We start from the raw sequence: 20,215 nt of genomic DNA on the forward strand, positions 1-20,215 counted from the left end.
TCTCATGTTGGGGATACTTTGTATTACAGTTGTCTGTGAGGATTATACAAGTATATCAGAATTCTGGAGAAGGGTGAGTGTTGGTGTGTGTTTATTTGAAAAATCTTTTTATGACTTTCATTGTATCATTTAGAGAAAGAGTTTAATTATCTACAGTTGATGACAGTAAGGATGAATTCATAGTAAAATTGACATTTTGGCATAACTTTGATATGAGTGGAGCATTTTTTACAGGTAAAGGTGTAGATAATTTTTAAAAATTGAACAAAGATTGTATTGAGGAAGAAGGCAAGTAAGTGATCTATGTTGTCTGCAAAATAGAGATAATATTGGAAAATAGTTAAAAATAACACCAGAAATGTTGGCTTGTGATCACATCTCAGGTCACATAGAAGTGATTCTAACATCTTGGAATTTATTTGTTTAGTGCAATCCAATAAAAGGTGTACCCATGAAGATAAATATGGTGGTATGTGAAAAGACAGATGGGCTATATTACAACTTTGAATAGGACAAGTAGGGGACATGGAGTAATTAAAAAAAAAAATCCACAGAGGTGACATGTAAAATGTTAATGCTATTAAATAAAAGGTGAATTTAAGGGCTTGAATTTGAGGAGTATTAATAATTTATCTTCATAACCTTTAAATTGTAATCAAATTATTTTCTGGGAGTTATCAGCATGTATAGGTAAAAATGATTATCACAACCATTGAAAAGAGGAAGAAAGATGTGAATTGGGGAATACCTTTAATAAAAGTCTTGTTTGAAATGTTAGAAGTGGATAAGAGCATTTTAATGAAATCATGTAAGAGCTTGAAGTCGAAAGAAAAGGATAAGGTCATTTAGGAGCAGCTGAAGGATCAAAGCAGCAAAGCACAATAGGTAGAAATTCCACAAGATTTTGCAGTGATGGAGAAGTATGCAAAGGAAAACATTTTGAGGGGGAGACCTAATAGAAGCTGTAGAGAAATTAAGAAATGCTGTAAAGATTATGTTCCTAAATTTTCATCCTCCATTATTAAATAAAAGAAACATTATTAGGAGCAGTTGATGTTCATTGAACAAAGAAAGAACGAACTTTGATCATCTATAAGGTCTTTAAAATTTGGGTAAAATTTGTTACTTTAAAATTACAGTCTTTTATCAGAGCAAAATATAATAGCATATCTTGTGACAGAAATATATGCACATGTTCTCTACACAAAATATGGAGGATAATTTGCACTTCTAATTCCCACTTAAAATTTCTAAACTGGTTGATACAGTTTTAACATTACTAGAAGGAAAGTTGTTTCACTCTGAATATTCTGAACCCTTACTCTAAACTAATAAGATAAATGAGATATTTACAAACATGAGGAGATTTACTATAAAAGTAAGGCAAAAGACATATATATGTATAATATATATAGCATGAATTCATTTCTTACCCTTTGGAGCCGCATGATGTCGCTGTCTACCATGAATACACAAGCTGTTATTCAAGTCCATTCCTCCCATTATTGCATCCTTCCAAGAGTGCTGAATGATGGCAGTCGCAGAAGAATTGAATTAACAGACTCGGGATCATACAATATTTCATCTTAATGCCTAGACAAGATTTCCTGATGGATATAAACCAGGACGTATTTGAAATGGTTATTACATCTGAAGGTCGACTGAGATCCCGGTGTTTGATGCTCTCGCTTCTGCTTCTTGCAGCCTGGGAAGCAGGGAGCGGCCAGGTCCACTACTCGGTCCCGGAGGAGGCCAAACACGGCACCTTCGTGGGTCGCATTGCCCAGGACCTGGGACTGGAGCTGGCGGAACTGGTTCCCCGCCTGTTTCGGGTAGCATCCAAAGGCCGCGGGGACCTTCTGGAGGTAAATCTGCAGAATGGCATTTTGTTTGTGAATTCTCGGATCGACCGGGAGGAGCTGTGCGGACGGAGCGCGGAGTGCAGCATCCACCTGGAGGTGATCGTGGACCGGCCGCTGCAGGTGTTCCATGTGGAGGTGGAGGTGAAGGACATTAACGACAACCCGCCTGTGTTCCCGGTAAAGGAACAAAGAGTGTTGATTTACGAATCTAGGCTGCCAGATTCTTTGTTTCCACTAGAGGGCGCATCGGATGCAGATGTGGGGTCAAATTCTATTTTAACCTACAGACTCACTTCAAACGAAAATTTCGCACTGGATGTGAAAACAAACAGTGATGACAGTACACAAATTGGGCTCGTGTTAAGGAAATCCTTGGACAGAGAGGAAGTGCCCGAACATAACTTACTCCTCATGGCCACTGACCAAGGCAAACCTGAGCTCACTGGCACTGTTCAGCTGCTGATTACCGTACTGGATGTGAATGACAATGCTCCCAGTTTTGGACAATCTGAATACGAAGTAAAAATCTTTGAAAACTCAGATAACGGAACAATAGTTATCCGAGTGAATGCTTCTGATAGGGATGAAGGAGCGAATGGGGAAATATCATATTCTTTTAATAATCTTGTTCCAGCCACTATTAGTAACCAGTTTAGAATAGATGCGAATACTGGAGAAATAGTTATTCGAGGGAACTTAGATTTTGAAAATATGAATTTATACAAAATCCGTATTGAAGCGACGGACAAAGGCCACCCTCCCATGGCTGGTCATTGCACCGTTTTAGTGAAAGTCTTGGATAAAAATGATAACGTCCCTCAGATTGCGTTGACTTCCTTATCCTTGCCCGTCCGAGAGGATGCTCAATTCGGTACTGTCATAGCCCTAATTAGCGTGTCCGATCTGGACTCAGGTCCCAATGGGCAGGTGACCTGCTCTCTGACGCCCTATGTTCCCTTCAAACTGGTGTCCACCTTCAAGAATTACTATTCACTAGTGCTGGATAGCACCTTGGACCGAGAAAACGTGGCTAACTATGAAGTGGTTGTGACCGCAAGGGACGGGGGCTCGCCTTCTCTGTCGGCCACGGCCAGCATGTCCGTGGAGGTGGCCGACGTGAACGACAATGCGCCCGCATTCGCGCAGCCTGAGTACACGGTGTTCGTGAAGGAGAACAACCCGCCCGGCTGCCACATCTTCACCGTGTCAGCGCGAGACGCGGACGCTCAGGAGAACGCCCTGGTGTCCTACTCGCTGGTGGAGCGGAGGGTGGGCGAGCGCGCGCTGTCAAGCTACGTGTCGGTGCACGCGGAGAGCGGCAAGGTGTACGCGCTGCAACCGCTGGACCACGAGGAGCTGGAGCTGCTGCAATTCCAGGTGAGCGCGCGCGATGCGGGCGTGCCGCCCCTGGGCAGCAACGTGACGCTGCAGGTATTCGTGCTGGACGAGAACGACAACGCGCCCGCGCTGCTGCCGCCCGGGTCTGGCGGAGGACCCAGCGCGCTGAGCCAGGTGGTGTCGAGGTCCGTGAGCGCGGGCCACGTGGTGGCGAAGGTGCGCGCGGTGGACGCGGACTCGGGCTACAACGCGTGGCTGTCGTACGAGCTGCAGCTGGCGGCGGGTGGCGCACGCAGCCCGTTCCGCGTGGGGCTGTACACCGGCGAGATCAGCACAACGCGCGCCCTGGACGAGGCGGACGCGCCGCGCCAGCGTCTGCTGGTGCTGGTGAAGGACCACGGCGAGCCGGCGCTGACGGCCACGGCCACCGTGCTGCTGTCGCTGGAAGACAGCGGCCAGGCTCCCAAGGCCTCTTCGCGGGGGTTGTCTGGTGCAGCTGGCACAGAAACGGTGTTAGTGGATGTTAACGTGTACCTGATCATCGCCATCTGCGCCGTGTCCAGCCTGTTGGTTCTTACACTTCTGCTGTACACGGCGCTGCGGTGCTCGGCGCCGCCCAGCGAGGGCGCGTGCGGGCCCGTGAAGCCCAGGCTGGTGTGCTCCAGCGCGGTGGCGAGCTGGTCTTACTCTCAGGAGAGGCGGCAGAGGGTGTGCTCTGAGGAGGGGCCGCCCAAGACCGACCTCATGGCCTTCAGTCCCAGCCTACCAGCCTGTCCAGTAGTGGCGGATATGGGCGAGCATCAGGATTTAAAGGATGACAGTCTTTCCAAAGTAAGTCTGAGTTTTCATAATTAACAGTTGATTTTTAAAAATGTTTTCATTATTTTCCTTGGGTTTATGTTTAAATTTTCCTATTTCAACAAATTGAGTAATTTTGCATTATATACATCTTTTCTTCTTCGTTAATTATTATAATCTCTTTGGTTTTTTAAACTTGAGTAGAGTGGAATCAGACATTATTAAAACATCATTCTACATGTCAAGATTTTTGTCTCAAAACTCAAAATTTCCTTAGATAACCATTTGTGATACATTAAAAAGTGCATTGGTAGTATTTTTCCTTATTAATATTGTAGACTTTGATTACTTTGCATTTGAACTTCAGGAGAGTTATTTCACACTCATTTTAATTGATATATTATTTCAACATCACTTTATTATAGTTTTATCCTTCAGCTTCCTTCTTCCTTCCTTTCCTTCTCTCTCTCTCTCTTCTTTGATGCTTCTGCTTAGCCAACACTTTTGATTATCCACTTTGTTTAATGACTATCTTCATCATATCTTAAATCTATATTCCTTTTTGGGCCTGGTGATTCCAAGAGTCCAAGAGTCTGTAGTGCTCATTTACTGTTGGCCTTTTAAACTATTTAGAGACAAAGTACATAATAATAGTTATCCTGATAACTAATATTCTTCTTTTTAAAATTTTATTTATTTATCGCCTTGCTGGATCTTCATTACTGTGTGGGTTTTTCTCTAGTTTTGGGGAGCAAGGGCGACTCTCTAGCTGTGGAGCATGGGCTTCTCATTGTAAAGGCTTCTCTTGTTGCAGATCACAGGTTCTAGAGCTGGTGGGCTCAGTATTTGCAGCTCCTGGACTCTAGTGCCCAGGCTCAATAGTTGTGGTTCATGGGCTTAATTGCTCTGGGCATGTGGGATCTTCCTGGATCAGGGATTGAACCCATGTCTCCTGCATTAGCAGGCAGATTCTTTACCTCTGAGCCTCCAGTGAGGCCCAGAATACTTCTGATTGGGATGAAAAAGTGAATGGGGAAATTTCACACTCTCAACTACCATGTGATACCCATGTTATTGCTCAGCTTATCAGGGATCCAAATATTTGACAATAATTCAATAGAATGTGGACTTTGACCAAGTAAATTCATGTAAAATGTGCATTGAGTTCTCAGACACTGAAAACCCCATATTTATGTTTGACTTATTTGGTGGGCTCCTTTTCATGGAGAGTTTATTTCTTCTAATTTAATGCTTTCATTATTCATTCTGTATTATGATTTAAAGTATTCACCATTTCTCTACATGCAAGAAATGGATAGTAGTGTTAATTTTTGTAAGTTTTGAAAATGATGCTGTGCCAAGAATCATTGAGTTAACAAGACCCAGCCCCTGGCTTCAAGAAGTTGGTAGAAAAATAAAGACATCTGTCATACATAAATATGATCATCTTAGAAGGTTGAATATTATAACAGGTACAAGAAATGTAAACCACTCTGAGTGGACTGAACAGAAATAACTGCCTATTTTTCTTTTTGAAGAAGCCCTTCAAGAGGTATGATATTTTTAGCGGTTTGTAAATGGAAAAGTTTCCTTTGAGAGAATACTGAGTATAATAGGTATTCTTGGGAACAGAGGAACTTAAAGAAATGAGTACATACAAAATCCCAAATGTGCCTGGACATAGAGAATAGTCTGTTTTGGTTAAAACATATGGTTCCCATAGGAAAGAGTACGCGATAAAGCAGGAAAAGTAATGTGAGAAAAATTTCTTGGGTAATTTGGGTACTTCGCTAAGAAATTTTGACTCACCTCTCATTATTTGAAAGCTATAAAAAATGTGAATCAATAGGAATAAAAGGTGCTTTTCACTAAGATGACTGCCAGGATTAAGAGAAGGATAAAGGAGTTGTGACAAGATGAAACAATAAGAAGCTATTGCAATAATTCAGGACAGTAACAATATTTAAAACCCATTTAGGCACAGGTAAAACTTGGAAAGCATTAGAATACAGATGTTAATTATTTTACTTGCATTGGGAACATAGGGGTGAAATATTAAAAAAAAAACAAAACACCTCACTCTGTTAAGTAGAAATAAAAAGGATAAAACACCACAAGCTTGATTAAAGTCTGCTTTCTTAAGAAAAGAATGTGGATTATTTCCTTATATTCCTTGATTCTGCAAACAAACGACCTTTCTAAGTTTTTCTCCCATTAGATTCTTGAGATCCTGGGTCCCTAGAGAGACCAGGAATTTTCTTAAAATAAATTGAATTTTATTTCAGAAAAATTGAATTTTCTGAACTGTGAACTAAGGATTTTAAAATTTAGTATTGCTAACATAATTCAATTTGTCATTAATATTTTTATCCTAATTTTAAACGTTTTGTAAAGAACATATTTTCAAGGCATGAGGAAGCCACAATTATGGTCATATTAAATATTAGGCACATAAATCTTCTAATAATGCCTTAAGCAAGCATGAGAAATATGGTCCTACACTTTAAGAAAAATAAAGAAAAATTCAGAGGTTGAAATAAAACCTCGTGTCCTAATAATACAAAGCTGATTTTTAAATTCGTACTTACTATTTGGGCCACATGATGTCGCTCTTTACTGTGAAATTCTCTCAATTCAAGACAGAATTAAGTCACATTGGAAAGAGTCTCCAATCTGTTTTAATATTCGGAGGTTGAACAATGGCGAACACATCATGAAAATAAAGAGGGGATAAGAAGACTCCTCTAAATTTTGGAACAAGATACACTGATTGGAAGAAAATCCCAATAATTTGAGATGTACTCAAATCTAGGCGACTTGGGGAACCGGCAGCTATTGCTATTTTTTATAATTTTCTCGATCTGGAAGACAGCAAGTGGCCAGGTCCGCTACTCGGTCTTGGAAGAAGCCAAACACGGCACCTTCGTGGGCCGAATTGCCCAGGACCTGGGACTGGAGCTGGAGGAGCTGGTGCCGCGCCTGTTCCGGGTGGCGTCTAAAGACCTCGGGGAACTTCTGGAGGTAAATCTGCAGAATGGCATTTTGTTTGTGAATTCTCGAATCGACCGGGAGGAGCTGTGCGGGCGGAGCGCAGAGTGCAGTATCCACCTGGAGGTGATCGTGGACCGGCCGCTGCAGGTGTTCCATGTGGAGGTGGAGGTGAAGGACATTAATGACAATCCTCCTGTGTTCCAGGGGACACAAAAGAATCTGTTTATCGCGGAATCCAGGCCGCTTGACTCTCGGTTTCCACTAGAGGGCGCCTCCGACGCAGATATCGGGGAGAACGCTCTGTTGACTTACAGGCTGAGCTCCAGTGAGTATTTCTCTCTGGAGGTACCAACCACCGACCAACAGGTAAAACCTCTCAGTCTTGTATTACGCAAACCTTTAGACAGGGAAGAATCTCCGGAACTTCATTTAGTGCTCACGGCCACTGACAGAGGCAAACCTGAGCTGACTGGCACCGTTCAGTTATTCATCAAAGTGCTAGACGTCAATGACAACACTCCAATTTTTGATAGAACACTCTATGCTGTGAAATTAGCAGAAAATGTCCCTAATGGAACGTTGGTAATTAAACTTAACGCCTCAGATTTAGACGAAGGCTTGAATGCGGATATTATTTATTCATTCTCTAGTGACGCGTCTCCTGATATAAAATTTAAGTTCTACATAGACCCTGTAAGTGGGGAAATTACAGTTACAGGACACATCGATTTTGAAGAAAGAAAAACCTACAAAATCCGAGTAGAGGCGACTGATAAAGGCTACCCACCCCTGACTGGTCACTGTACAGTTCTTGTGGAAGTTTTGGACGCTAATGACAATCCTCCAGTGTTGACAGTCACTTCCCTGTCCCTTCCTATCTCAGAGAATGCTCAGCCAGGCACAGTCATCACCTTGATTAACGTGTCTGACCGAGATTCTGGAGCAAATGGACAGGTGACCTGTTCTCTGACGCCTCATGTCCCCTTCAAGCTTGTGTCCACCTTCAAGAATTACTATTCGCTGGTCCTGGACAGTGCCTTGGATCGTGAGAGCGTAGCGAACTATGAAGTAGTAGTGACTGCGAGGGATGGGGGCTCACCTTCGTTGTCGGCCACGGCCAGCGTGTCCGTGGAGGTGGCTGACGTGAACGACAACGCGCCCGCCTTCCCGCAGCCCGAGTACACGGTGTTCGTGAAGGAGAACAACCCGCCCGGCTGCCACATCTTCACCGTGTCAGCGCGAGACGCGGACGCTCAGGAGAACGCCCTGGTGTCCTACTCGCTGGTGGAGCGGAGGGTGGGCGAGCGCGCGCTGTCGAGCTACGTGTCGGTGCACGCGGAGAGCGGCAAGGTGTACGCGCTGCAACCGCTGGACCACGAGGAGCTGGAGCTGCTGCAATTCCAGGTGAGCGCGCGCGATGCGGGCGTGCCGCCCCTGGGCAGCAACGTGACGCTGCAGGTATTCGTGCTGGACGAGAACGACAACGCGCCCGCGCTGCTGCCGCCCGGGTCTGGCGGAGGACCCAGCGCGCTGAGCCAGGTGGTGTCGAGGTCCGTGGGCGCGGGCCACGTGGTGGCGAAGGTGCGCGCGGTGGACGCGGACTCGGGCTACAACGCGTGGCTGTCGTACGAGCTGCAGCTGGCGGCGGGTGGCGCACGCAGCCCGTTCCGCGTGGGGCTGTACACCGGCGAGATCAGCACGACGCGCGCTCTGGACGAGGAGGACGCGTCGCGCCAGCGCCTGCTGGTGCTGGTGAAGGACCACGGCGAGCCGGCGCTGACGGCCACGGCCACCGTGCTGCTATCGCTGGAGGACAGCGGCCAGGCTCCCAAGGCCTCTTCGCGGGCGTTGTCTGGTGCAGCCGGCGCAGAGACGGCGTTAGTGGATGTGAACGTGTACCTGATCATCGCCATCTGCGCGGTGTCCAGCCTGTTGGTGCTTTCGCTGCTGCTGTACACGGCGCTGCGGTGCTCGGCGCCGCCCAGCGAGGGCGCGTGCGGGCCCGTGAAGCCCAGGCTGGTGTGCTCCAGCGCGGTGGAGAGCTGCTCTTACTCGCAGGAGAGGCGACAGAGGGTGTGCTCTGGGGAGGGGCCGCCCAAGACCGACCTCATGGCCTTCAGCCCCAGCCTGCCTCCATTCCCAGATGCTGAAGCCATAGGCAAACAGCAAGACTTAAATGTTGATCATTGGGCGGAAGTAAGTCTATTTACATTTATATTATAATTATTTACAATGAAATTTCATATTTACTCTAAAACTATTTCATATATTTTCTTTTAAAATGTATTGCAAATTTCACAGTTCTATATTCAAACATTATTGTGGTTTATAAATATCTACAATTAATCGTTAGTTTCCCCAGATTTATTGAGAAATAGTTGTTGTATAACATTCCCCATAAGGTGTAAAAGATGATAATTTTATATACATGTATATAGTAAATTTAGTTGCAATTTCTCAGTGCTATCAGACATTATTAACTATTTCCCCAAGTTAGATTTCTGGTCAAATTAAAATTTTCCTTGGATGAATTTCTTATTGGATATGATTTTATCCTTTGTAATACCTCACTTTATGAACACTAAGAACATCCAGTGTATATGTATTCCTCCACATAGCATTTATTTTTCATGATTACATATTGTGTGTACTTTTTAACCTTCACATGGTATGTTCTGATAATATTGAAGTATTTTTTGGTGATTAGTTTTAATTTACTCACTTAAGATCAGAGTCCATACATTTCATTTTCTTCTCTTTCTTACTGTTGGTATATAGATGTACAGATATATCTACAACTCTATATGTACTATTTTCAACCCAGGTCTCCCATATTTGGGGTTATTCTTTACTGTGTGAGCCACCAGGGAAGCCTGAATTTATATAGAGTTTCTCTATTGGTATATCAAGCAGTTTAGTTATGTTGTTTTTCAGTTGCTAAGTCATGTGCAACTCTGCAACCTCATGAATTGCAGCACACCAGGCTTCCCTGTCCTTCATTATCTCTGGGAGTTTGCTCTAACGCATGTCCATTGAGTCAGTGATGCTATCCAGCCATCTCATACTTTGTTGTCCCTTTCTCCTCTTGCCCTCAATCTTTCCCAGCATCAGGGTCTTTTCTAATGAGTCAGCTCTTTGGCTCTTTGCATCAGGTGCCCAAATATTGGAGCTTCAACATCAGTCCTTCCAATGAATATTCAGGGTTTATTTCCTTTAGGATTGACTGGTTTGATCTCCTTGCTGTCTAAGGGATTCTCAAGAGTTTTCTCTAGCACCACAATTTGAAAGCATCAATTCTTCCACATTCAGCCTTCTTCATGGTCCAACTCTCACATGTATACATGACTACTGAGAAAACCATAGCTTTGATTATCTGGACCTTTGTTGGCAAAGTGACATCTTTGCTTTTTAATACACTGTCTAGCTTTGTAATAGCTTTCCTTCCAAGGAGCAAGCGTCTTTTAGTTTAATGGCTGCAGTCACCATCCACAGTGAATTTGGAGCCCAAGAAAATAAAATCTGTCACTATTTCCACATGGCTATTTGCCATGAAGTGATGGAACAGGATGCCATGATCTTAGTTTTTTGAATGTTGAGTTTTAAGCCGGCCTTTTCACTCTCCACTTTCACCCTCATCAAGAGGCTCTTTAGTTCCTCTTCGCTTTCTGTCATTAGAGTAATGTCGTCTGCATATCTGACTTTAGTTATCAGTTCAGTTTAGTTCAGTCGCTCAGTTGTGTCTGACTCTTTGTGACCCCATGAATCACAGCACACCAGGCCTCCCTGTCTATCACTGACTCCCGGAGTTCACTCAGACTCATGTCCATCGAGTCAGTGATGCCATCCAGCCATCTCATCCTCTGTTGTCCCCTTCTCCTCCTGCCTCCCAATCCCTCCCAGCATCAGAGTCTTTTCCAATGAGTCAACTCTTCCCACCAGGTGGCCAAAGTACTGGAGTTTCATCTTTAGCATCATTCCTTCCAAAGAAATCCCAGGGCTGATCTCCTTCAGAATGGACTGGTTGGATCTCCTTGCAGTCCAAGGGACTCTCAAGAGTCTTCTCCAATACCACACTTCAAAAGCATCAATTCTTTGGTGCTCAGCCTTCTTCACAGTCCAACTCTCACATCCATACATGACCACAGGAAAAACCATAGCCTTGACTAGACGGACCTTTGTTGGCAAAGAAATGTCTCTGCTTTTCAATATGCTATCTAGGTTGGACATAACTTTCCTTCCAAGGAGTGTCTTTTAATTTCATGGCTGCACTCACCATCTGCAGTGATTTTGGAGCCCCCCAAAATAAAGTCTGACACTGTTTCCACTGTTTCCCCATCTATTTCCCATGAAGTGATGGGACTGGATGCCATGATCTTCATTTTCTGAATGTTGAGCTTTAAGCCAACTTTTTCACTCTCCTCTTTCACTGTCATCAAGAGCCTTTTTAGTTCCTCTTCACTTTCTGCCATAAGGGTGGTGTCATCTGCATATCTGAGGTTATTGATATTTCTCCCGGCAATCTTGATTCCAGCTTGTACTTCTTCCAGTCCAGCGTTTCTCATGATGTACTCTGCATATAAGTTAAATAAGCAGGGTGACAATATACAGCCTTGATGTACTCCTTTTCCTATTGGAACCAGTATGTTGTTCCATGTCCAGTTCTACCTGTTGCTTCCTGACCTGCATACAGATTTCTCAAGAGGCAGGTCAGGTGGTCTGGTATTCCCATCTCCTTCAGAATTTTCCACAGTTTATTGTGATCCACACAGTCAAAGGCTTTGGCGTAGTCAATAAAGCAGAAATAGATGTTTTTCTGGAACTCTCTTGCCTTTTGGATGATCCAGTGGATGTTGGCAATTTGATCTCTGGTTCCTCTGCCTTTTCTAAAACCATCTTGAACATCAGGAAGTTCACGGTTCACGTATTGCTGAAGCCTGACTTGGAGAATTTTGAGCATTACTTTACTAGCGTGTGAGATGAGTGCAATTGTGCAGTAGTTTGAGCATTCTTCTTTGGCATTGCCTTTCTTTGGGATTGGAATGAAAACTGACCTGTTCCAGTCCTGTGGCCACTGCTGAGTTTTCCAGATGTGCTGGCATATTGAGTGCAGCACTTTCACAGCATCATCTTTCAGGATTTGAAATAGCTCAACTGGAATTCCATCACCTCCACTAGCTTTGTTCATAGTGATGCTTTCTAAGGCCCACTTGACTTCAGATTCCAGGATGTCTGGCTCTAGGTCAGTGATCATACCATCGTGATTATCTGGGATATGAAGATCTTTTTTGTACAGTTCTTCTGTGTATTCTTGCCACCTCTTCTTGATATCTTCTACTTCTGTTAGGTCCATACCATTTCTGTCCTTTATCAAGCCCATCTTTGCATGAAATGTTCCCTTGGTATCTCTTTAGTTATAAAGAATAATAATTTCTTCTCAAAATTTAAATGTTTCCATCCTATATTTATTATAGACCAGAAGTTATAAAAATAGGTAATACAAAACAGGAATAATAAAAATAGGAACTATCAGGTTATTCCTTGTAGGTCCAATGTTTAGAACTCAGTGCTTTCACTACTGGAGACCCAAGTTTGTCAGTCCCTAATAGGAGGAATAAGATTCTGCAAACTACTCAGCCAAACAAAGAAAAAATCCCCAAGGAGAAAATACACAAAAAACTCACAATACAATATCCTCTCAATACAATATCAAATAGATCATTTTACCATTTCAAGATATGTACTTTACTATCAGATAATTTTTGTCATGTCAATCATAATATGTTTTGAGGATGTAAGTATAGTAAATAATTGCTTTTAGACTGATAAAAATCTACTTAACTCTAATGATTAATATTGAATAAAATACTATCAGCCCTTTGTAGATGAGTTGGAGTAGTGTGGGAAAATATTTTGCATTGATTTTTATTTTCTATATGACTTAGAAAAATATTTTGAATAGAAGAAGCATGTATTAATGCCATTCTTGGTGACCAACTGATAAATTTATAAATTTTCATTACATAGAATATGCAGATGTTGCTGCTGCTGCTGCAAAGTCGCTTCAGTCGTGTCCGACTCTGTGCGACCCCATAGACGGCAGCCCACCAGGCTCCCCCGTCCCTGGGATTCTCCAGGCAAGAACATTGGAGTGGGTTGCCATTTCCTTCTCCAATGCAGGAAAGTGAAAAGTGAAAGTGAAGTCACTCAGTCATGTCCGACTCTTAGCGACCCCATAGACTGCAGCCTACCAGGCTCCTCCATCCATGGGATTTTCCAGGCAAGAGTACTGGAGTGGGGTGCCATTGCCTTCTCCAATGCAGATGTTAGGACCCATTAATTCAAGTAAAGATTTTTAGTGTTATAGAGTAAAATTTTGAAAGTCCAAGAAAGTTTATTAGTTTGCCATTTCATTTTTTCATTATTTTACTTCTTCTTGTCTTTTAAAAATATTTTTTCTTATAACTCTTTGACCTGCCTCGATGTTAATCAGACAGCCATAGATTTTGAGCATCTTCCTTTGGAGAAAATGGGGGAATTTAATGGGACAGAATGAAGGGTTTCTGGTATTCTCAATTCTTATAACTTGTTATTAACATATTTCTTCATCTTATTATCAGTTATGGTCAGCAATATAATAATTTGTGATCTCATGTTATTTCCTTTGATCAATTGTAAGTAATCTGAAATCAGTGTTATTTTGCAGTTTATTTTATATTTCTTACCATGCCATCACTGCCTATATTTGGTTATTAAAAGTACATGACATAAAAGGAATAATTAAATTTTAGTCTTCAACTTAAATGGCTGTGTATTGTTATATATGCTTATTTTTATTGTACTGCTTGAATCAAGTATGGAGTTTTAACCTTGTGAAAGTGATGGTACTCTTAGATTTCCTATTCCAAGCTTATCTGATTCTCAGGTATAACTTTAATCACTCAATTCTCCTCCTAAATGTTTATTTTTTAAAAATCCCTTAATTAGAAACAAAGACTGTTTCCACCACCTACCATTTACTTGACTAATCTCATAATTTCAATCGTTTTAGTTCTGTGTTCCTCCAACTCTCTAATTGGTATTTGAATTTCAATTTGGAAGTATGCCTGTCACAAAGAGGGAGTCAAAATCTATATCTGTATTTTAATATTTTTCACTATTTTATTAATGCAGAGCTTTTAGCTATTAAATATTTCTTAACTGAAAGGCACCAGAGCTCAGTTATTAAATACTGTGAACCCTGAAGCATCTTGTATCAAAATTTCATCTCTATGAATTTTTCTTCATATAACATTTATTAAAGCATCTGTTATTTCAATTCCTTGGTTTCACATCCTATGAATGATGAATGAGTTCTATTGCATAGAATTTTTGTATCAAATAAGTAAATACTTATAAAATTGCTTATAAAACTATGGCAAGCACTATGTGCATAAGAAAATCTGATTACTATTATTCAAAAGTACAAGGAGTTCATATTTGGAAATGGAAAAACTAAAATATTTGAAAGTCATTATGACCTTCCATATTACTCTTATGTAAAAATCGTCTTTTGTGAAGTTATTTTCAGATTAACCTAGAATGTCTCAATGCTTTGAATTCTTTGGGGTAGAATAAAAAATTCATCTAAAAGTCAGTTGTTACAGGTTTTGGAAAGTCCAATTAGCACTCTGGGTATAGAAAATCTTTTTGGATCTAGAAAGTTATTTAGATAAAACCTCCTTAGGGAAAGTCTAGACAATCTTGTGTGGACAGTGATGTATTTTTCCATGCTTATAAATTGCTTCAAATCAGAAGTCTGAGAATGTGTTTGAAATCTTTGTTCTTTTCCATTAGTAGTGTTTCCTTTTCCTTAAAAAGAAATACACAATATGTCTTATTGATGATTTAAAAATTAGTAGTACTTACTTCCTACTAACTAAGGAAGTAAGCCTTATATATAGAGTGTTATAGAATAACTTTTAAAATATAGCTATTTATCTTCATTAAACATTAATAGATCTTTAGAGGATCTTTAGAGATCTTTAGAGGATTCTAAGACCATGACATGCCAGAAACCACTGAATTATGAACACCCAGCCTCTGACTTTGTAAAGCTTGAGATAAAAAACACATGAGTCATACAAGTTAAAAGAAGATATTAAAACAGGTATAAAAGTGGGGCTGCAGTTGAAAGAAAATCATTCCTTGTTTGCATTTTTAAAGGAACACTTGGAAGGGTCATGGTGTTTTCAAACGAGTAAATTTCCCCTGAACACTTCTGTGAAGGAGAAAATTAAGCAAACTTGAAGACACCCACAGGCCTCAGTTGACTGGAAACTTGGAATAATCCATTTTGATGAAAACATATGGTTCACATAAAATAAAGGCAAAAAAGTGATATGAAAATATCTCTTAATTTTGAGTACTAGACTAAGTCACTTTGAGTAGTAGATTAAGAAATTTGGATTCTTCAGAAGTTAGTTGGGAGCTAGCAAAAGATTTTAAGCAAAGAAGTCAACATCGTATTTCAAAAGTTTGGATGGAAAGAAAATCTAGGAAGCTACTGCAATAATCAAGGATAACAGCATTAGGTAAAAATGTTTCTTAGCTTGCTATAGGAATATGAAAGAAAAGAAAGATATATAAAAGCATCAGTGGCACCATAAACTGATAATTTTTCCTCTACCAATTAAACTTTAAAAAAATTTATATTGGAGTATAGTTGACTTACACTTTTACTCTTGAGAGGCACTAAAATCTAGATGCGAGTAATCTATTTGCTGTTTGAAATGAGAGCAGAATTCACAAGTGAACTTTCCTTGTTAAGTAGATACTAAGAAGGAAGAATCCCAAGCATAGCTTCAAAACTGGAAACTGGCCTAAGTACTAAAGATGAACAATAATGAAATTAAAATATATTATGAAAAGATAGAATATAAACTATATTGGGGATTTTAAAAAAATATTCATAAATATTAAGGCTTGGAAAAATTGAACTATATAGATATAGGCATGCAACACACTTATGGAAACAAGTTATATAATTTCTAATAAAAATATAAAATAGTATCTTGGTACACTATATAGTAAAGCAAATTCTGTTCTCATTTTACATACATTCAATTCATAAAATTACTTAAGAAAATACTCAGTTAATTGCTCAATTTCCTAAATTATTTTTTCAGACATGTGAGAGTTTCTTTCTCAATGGTAGGGTTTCCTAGAGACCCTGGAAATAGTCACCAAAATCTTATAGCCAAAACCCTAAATCTATAAATGTGGAAGATCCTGAATTACAAGATGAAAGAATCTTCCACTTTAAAATTACTGGTTGTTCGATCATTTTTATTTTTACTTCATTTCTGTGATTATTTTAAAATTGTGTGGAATGTTTTCTCAGATGACAAAAGTTCACAATTTTGGTTTATACTAAACTTTTAGAGGTACTTAATTTGCTAGAATGCCTCCAACAAGACTCAAATACTGTTCTCTATTTCGTTAATGATTAAGAAAAAATTCAGAGAAGGAAGTAAAATTTCTCAGGATAAGGTAAAATGTTCAGCCATGGAGTATGTACTTACTTTTTGGGCCACGTGATGTCACTCTCCGCCGAGAAATTCTCTGATCCAAGGCGACAGCCATCTTTGAGGCTTAGGAAATATGCTAGAGTCTTTTATAGTTTCCTAGTGCAGAACGATGACGAACACAGCAGGATGGAACTGACGGAATCAGAAGATTTCCCTTAATATTGAGAAATTTTTCGCTAAGAAGAAATAAGCTCGACTATTTGAAATGCTGTGCGCAAGTCAAGGCAACCAAGGGAACCGGAATCTACTACTGTTGTTTGTCACCCTCGCAGCCTGGGAGACAGGGAGTGGCCAGGTTCGTTATTCAGTTATGGAGGAGGCCAAACACGGCACCTTCGTGGGCCACATCGCCCAGGACCTAAGGCTGGAGCTGCAAGAGCTGGTGCCCCGCTTGTTCCAGTTGGATTCCAAAGGTCTTGGGGACCTTCTGGAGGTAAATCTGCAGAATGGCATTTTGTTTGTGAATTCTCGGATCGACCGAGAGGAGCTGTGCGGGCGGAGCGCGGAGTGCAGCATCCACCTGGAGGTGATCGTGGACCGGCCGCTGCAGGTGTTCCATGTGGAGGTGGAGGTGAAGGACATTAACGACAATCCTCCTGTGTTCCAGGGGACACAAAAGAATCTGTTTATCGCGGAATCCAGGCCGCTTGACTTTCGGTTTCCACTAGAGGGCGCCTCCGACGCAGATATCGGGGAGAACGCTCTGTTGACTTACAGGCTGAGCTCTAGTGAGTATTTCTCTCTGGAGGTACCAACCACCGACCAACAGGTAAAACCTCTCAGTCTTGTATTACGCAAACCTTTAGACAGGGAAGAATCTCCGGAACTTCGTTTAGTGCTCACGGCCACTGACAGAGGCAAACCTGAGCTGACTGGCACCGTTCAGTTACTCATCAACGTGCTGGACGCCAATGACAACGCTCCAATTTTTGATAGAACACTCTATGCTGTGAAATTAGCAGAAAATGTCCCTAATGGAACGTTGGTAATTAAACTTAACGCCTCAGATTTAGACGAAGGCTTGAATGCGGATATTATTTATTCATTCTCTAGTGACGCGTCTCCTGATATAAAATTTAAGTTCTACATAGACCCTGTAAGTGGGGAAATTACAGTTACAGGACACATCGATTTTGAAGAAAGAAAAACCTACAAAATCCGAGTAGAGGCGACTGATAAAGGCTACCCACCCCTGACTGGTCACTGTACAGTTCTTGTGGAAGTTTTGGATGTTAATGACAATGCTCCTAAGTTGACTATCAAAACTCTCTGGCTCCCCATCAGAGAGGATGCACAGCTGGGGACAATCATCGCCCTGATCAGTGTGATTGACGGAGATGAAGGTGAAAATGGACAGGTGACCTGTTTTCTGACGCCTCATGTCCCCTTCAAGCTAGTGTCCACCTTCAAGAATTACTATTCGCTGGTCCTGGACAGTGCCTTGGATCGTGAGAGCGTAGCGAACTATGAAGTAGTAGTGACTGCGAGGGATGGGGGCTCGCCTTCGTTGTCGGCCACGGCCAGCGTGTCCGTGGAGGTGGCTGACGTGAACGACAACGCGCCCGCGTTCCCGCAGCCCGAGTACACGGTGTTTGTGAAGGAGAACAACCCACCGGGCTGCCACATCTTCACCGTGTCGGCTCGGGACGCGGACGCGCAGGAGAACGCTCTGGTGTCCTACTCGCTGGTGGAGCGACGCGTGGGCGAGCGCGCGCTGTCGAGCTACGTGTCGGTGCACGCGGAGAGCGGCAAGGTGTACGCGCTGCAACCGCTGGACCATGAGGAGCTGGAGCTGCTGCAGTTCCAGGTGAGCGCGCGCGACGCGGGCGTGCCGCCCCTGGGCAGCAACGTGACGCTGCAGGTGTTCGTGCTGGACGAGAACGACAACGCGCCCGCGCTGCTCCCGCCCGGGTCTGGCGGAGGACCCAGCGCGCTGAGCCAGGTGGTGTCGAGGTCCATGGACGCGGGCCACGTGGTGGCGAAGGTGCGCGCGGTGGACGCGGATTCGGGCTACAACGCGTGGCTGTCGTACGAGCTGCAGCTGGCGGCGGGTGGCGCACGCAGCCCGTTCCGCGTGGGGCTGTACACCGGCGAGATCAGCACGACGCGCGCCCTAGACGAGGCAGACGCGCCGCGCCAGCGCCTGCTGGTGCTGGTGAAGGACCACGGCGAGCCGGCGCTGACGGCCACGGCCACCGTGCTGCTGTCGCTGGAGGACAGCGGCCAGGCGCCCAAGGCCTCTTCGCGGGCGTTGTCTGGTGCAGCTGGCGCAGAGACGGCGTTAGTGGATGTGAACGTGTACCTGATCATCGCCATCTGCTCGGTGTCCAGCCTGTTGGTGCTCACGCTGCTGCTGTACACGGCGCTGCGATGCTCGGCGCCGCCCAGCGAAGGCGTGTGTGGACCCCTGAAGCCCAGGCTGGTGTGCTCCAGCGCGATGGGGAGCTGGTCTTACTCGCAGGAGAGGCGACAGAGGGTGTGCTCTGGGGAGGGGCCGCCCAAGACCGACCTCATGGCCTTCAGCCCCAGCCTGCCTCCCTGTCCTGGATCTGTAGCCAATGATCCACAGGCTTCTTTGGACTCCTCTGGTAAGGTGGGTTATTCTAATATTTTATTTGTTCATTTTTGTATTCTGTCTTGAAAAATATCTTAATTATCTTCTAAGGTATATTAGAATAGTTTTCATCCATTTATCCTAGTTCTGCCAGAATGTTTAAATTTATTTGCAGAAAGTGAATACCTTTATTTATTTTTTTGAGTTTTTTTGTTTGTACTTTAATAGAGAATTATTATAAACCATGCACTAAACAGATATTTATTGGGACTGAATTCATTTTATTTAGAACCTGTTCTGGGAGTCATATTGAATTCCTGATCCATTGTTGCCGCCTTACCTGAAAACTATTAGGTGTAAACAAATTTAGTCGTTACACTTTATGTAAATGGAAACACCATTCTAAACTACGCATGGTACTGTAGTCTTAATTCTTTTGTTTTTAAGCAACCCAATAGCAGGTATAGTGAGTGGGCTTCCCTGGTAGCTCAGACGGTGAAGTCTGTCTGCAATGTTTGATCCCTGGGTCGGGAAGATCCCCTGGAGGAGGAAATGATAACCCACTTTAGTACACTTGCCTGGAAAATCCCATGGACAGAAGAGCCTGGTAGGCTACAGTCCATGGGGTCGCAAAGAGTTGGACACGACTGAGCAACTTTACTTTTACTTTACTTTACTATAGCAGGTATATGAGTAACCGTGACCTTGTTAACTTTGTAGTTGTCTACCTTTTTGGAGACATGGTGGTCAGCAATAATTAGTATCTGTAACTTCAATGAGCACCTTCCTCTATGCCTAGAAAAGAGATGCTTTACTTTAGGAATCTCATTTTGAATATAAGTGTTTCAAATATAACTCATTCCCTCTTGTTAAAAAAAATTTTTTTTACATTGTCTGACAATGTAGTTCACAAGAAAGTGTTGGTTAAGAATCTTTTCTACCACTTAGAAAATTTCCTGAAATTCATGTTTTATCATTGAAAATACTTCCTGAAAGGTACTCTCTTTCCTCAAGAAGACTTTCTGCTTTTAAATTTTTTTCTGTTAGTGATATAATAATGCTCAAGCATTAAAATATATTCTACATTCTGCACTTTGAATTCTCTT

The 20,215-nt window shown here is 42.6% G+C and overlaps 1 protein-coding gene and 3 pseudogenes across 3 annotated transcripts; 2 read left to right on the forward strand and 2 right to left on the reverse strand.

Moving 5' to 3' along the window:
• The first annotated feature begins 1,456 nt into the window (after positions 1 to 1,456).
• Positions 1,457 to 7,004, forward strand: LOC147369514 (protocadherin alpha-6-like). Its single transcript, XM_086412050.1, has 2 exons — positions 1,457 to 4,031; positions 6,638 to 7,004. The coding sequence occupies exons 1-2, from the start codon at positions 1,590 to 1,592 to the stop codon at positions 6,692 to 6,694; spliced, it is 2,499 nt and encodes an 832-aa protein (XP_086268176.1). The 5' UTR covers positions 1,457 to 1,589; the 3' UTR covers positions 6,695 to 7,004.
• Positions 6,654 to 9,161, reverse strand: LOC147369515 (uncharacterized; annotated as a pseudogene). The gene has a single exon (XR_015167531.1). The product of XR_015167531.1 is annotated as an uncharacterized LOC147369515 (transcript).
• On the forward strand, positions 6,795 to 7,842 carry LOC147369516 (protocadherin alpha-9 pseudogene; annotated as a pseudogene).
• Positions 9,162 to 14,304: 5,143 nt separating the features above from the next.
• LOC147369517 (uncharacterized) lies at positions 14,305 to 19,851 on the reverse strand (annotated as a pseudogene). The gene is made up of 2 exons (XR_015168656.1): positions 19,838 to 19,851; positions 14,305 to 19,158 (listed from the first exon to the last, which is right to left on the reverse strand). The product of XR_015168656.1 is annotated as an uncharacterized LOC147369517 (transcript).
• Between the last annotated feature and the right edge of the window lie 364 nt (positions 19,852 to 20,215).

Source organism: Bos grunniens, chromosome 7, assembly GCF_055505025.1.
Source record: "Bos grunniens cultivar Pamir isolate PY7600 chromosome 7, Bosgru_T2T1.0, whole genome shotgun sequence".
NCBI classification, from domain to species: Eukaryota; Metazoa; Chordata; class Mammalia; order Artiodactyla; family Bovidae; genus Bos; species Bos grunniens.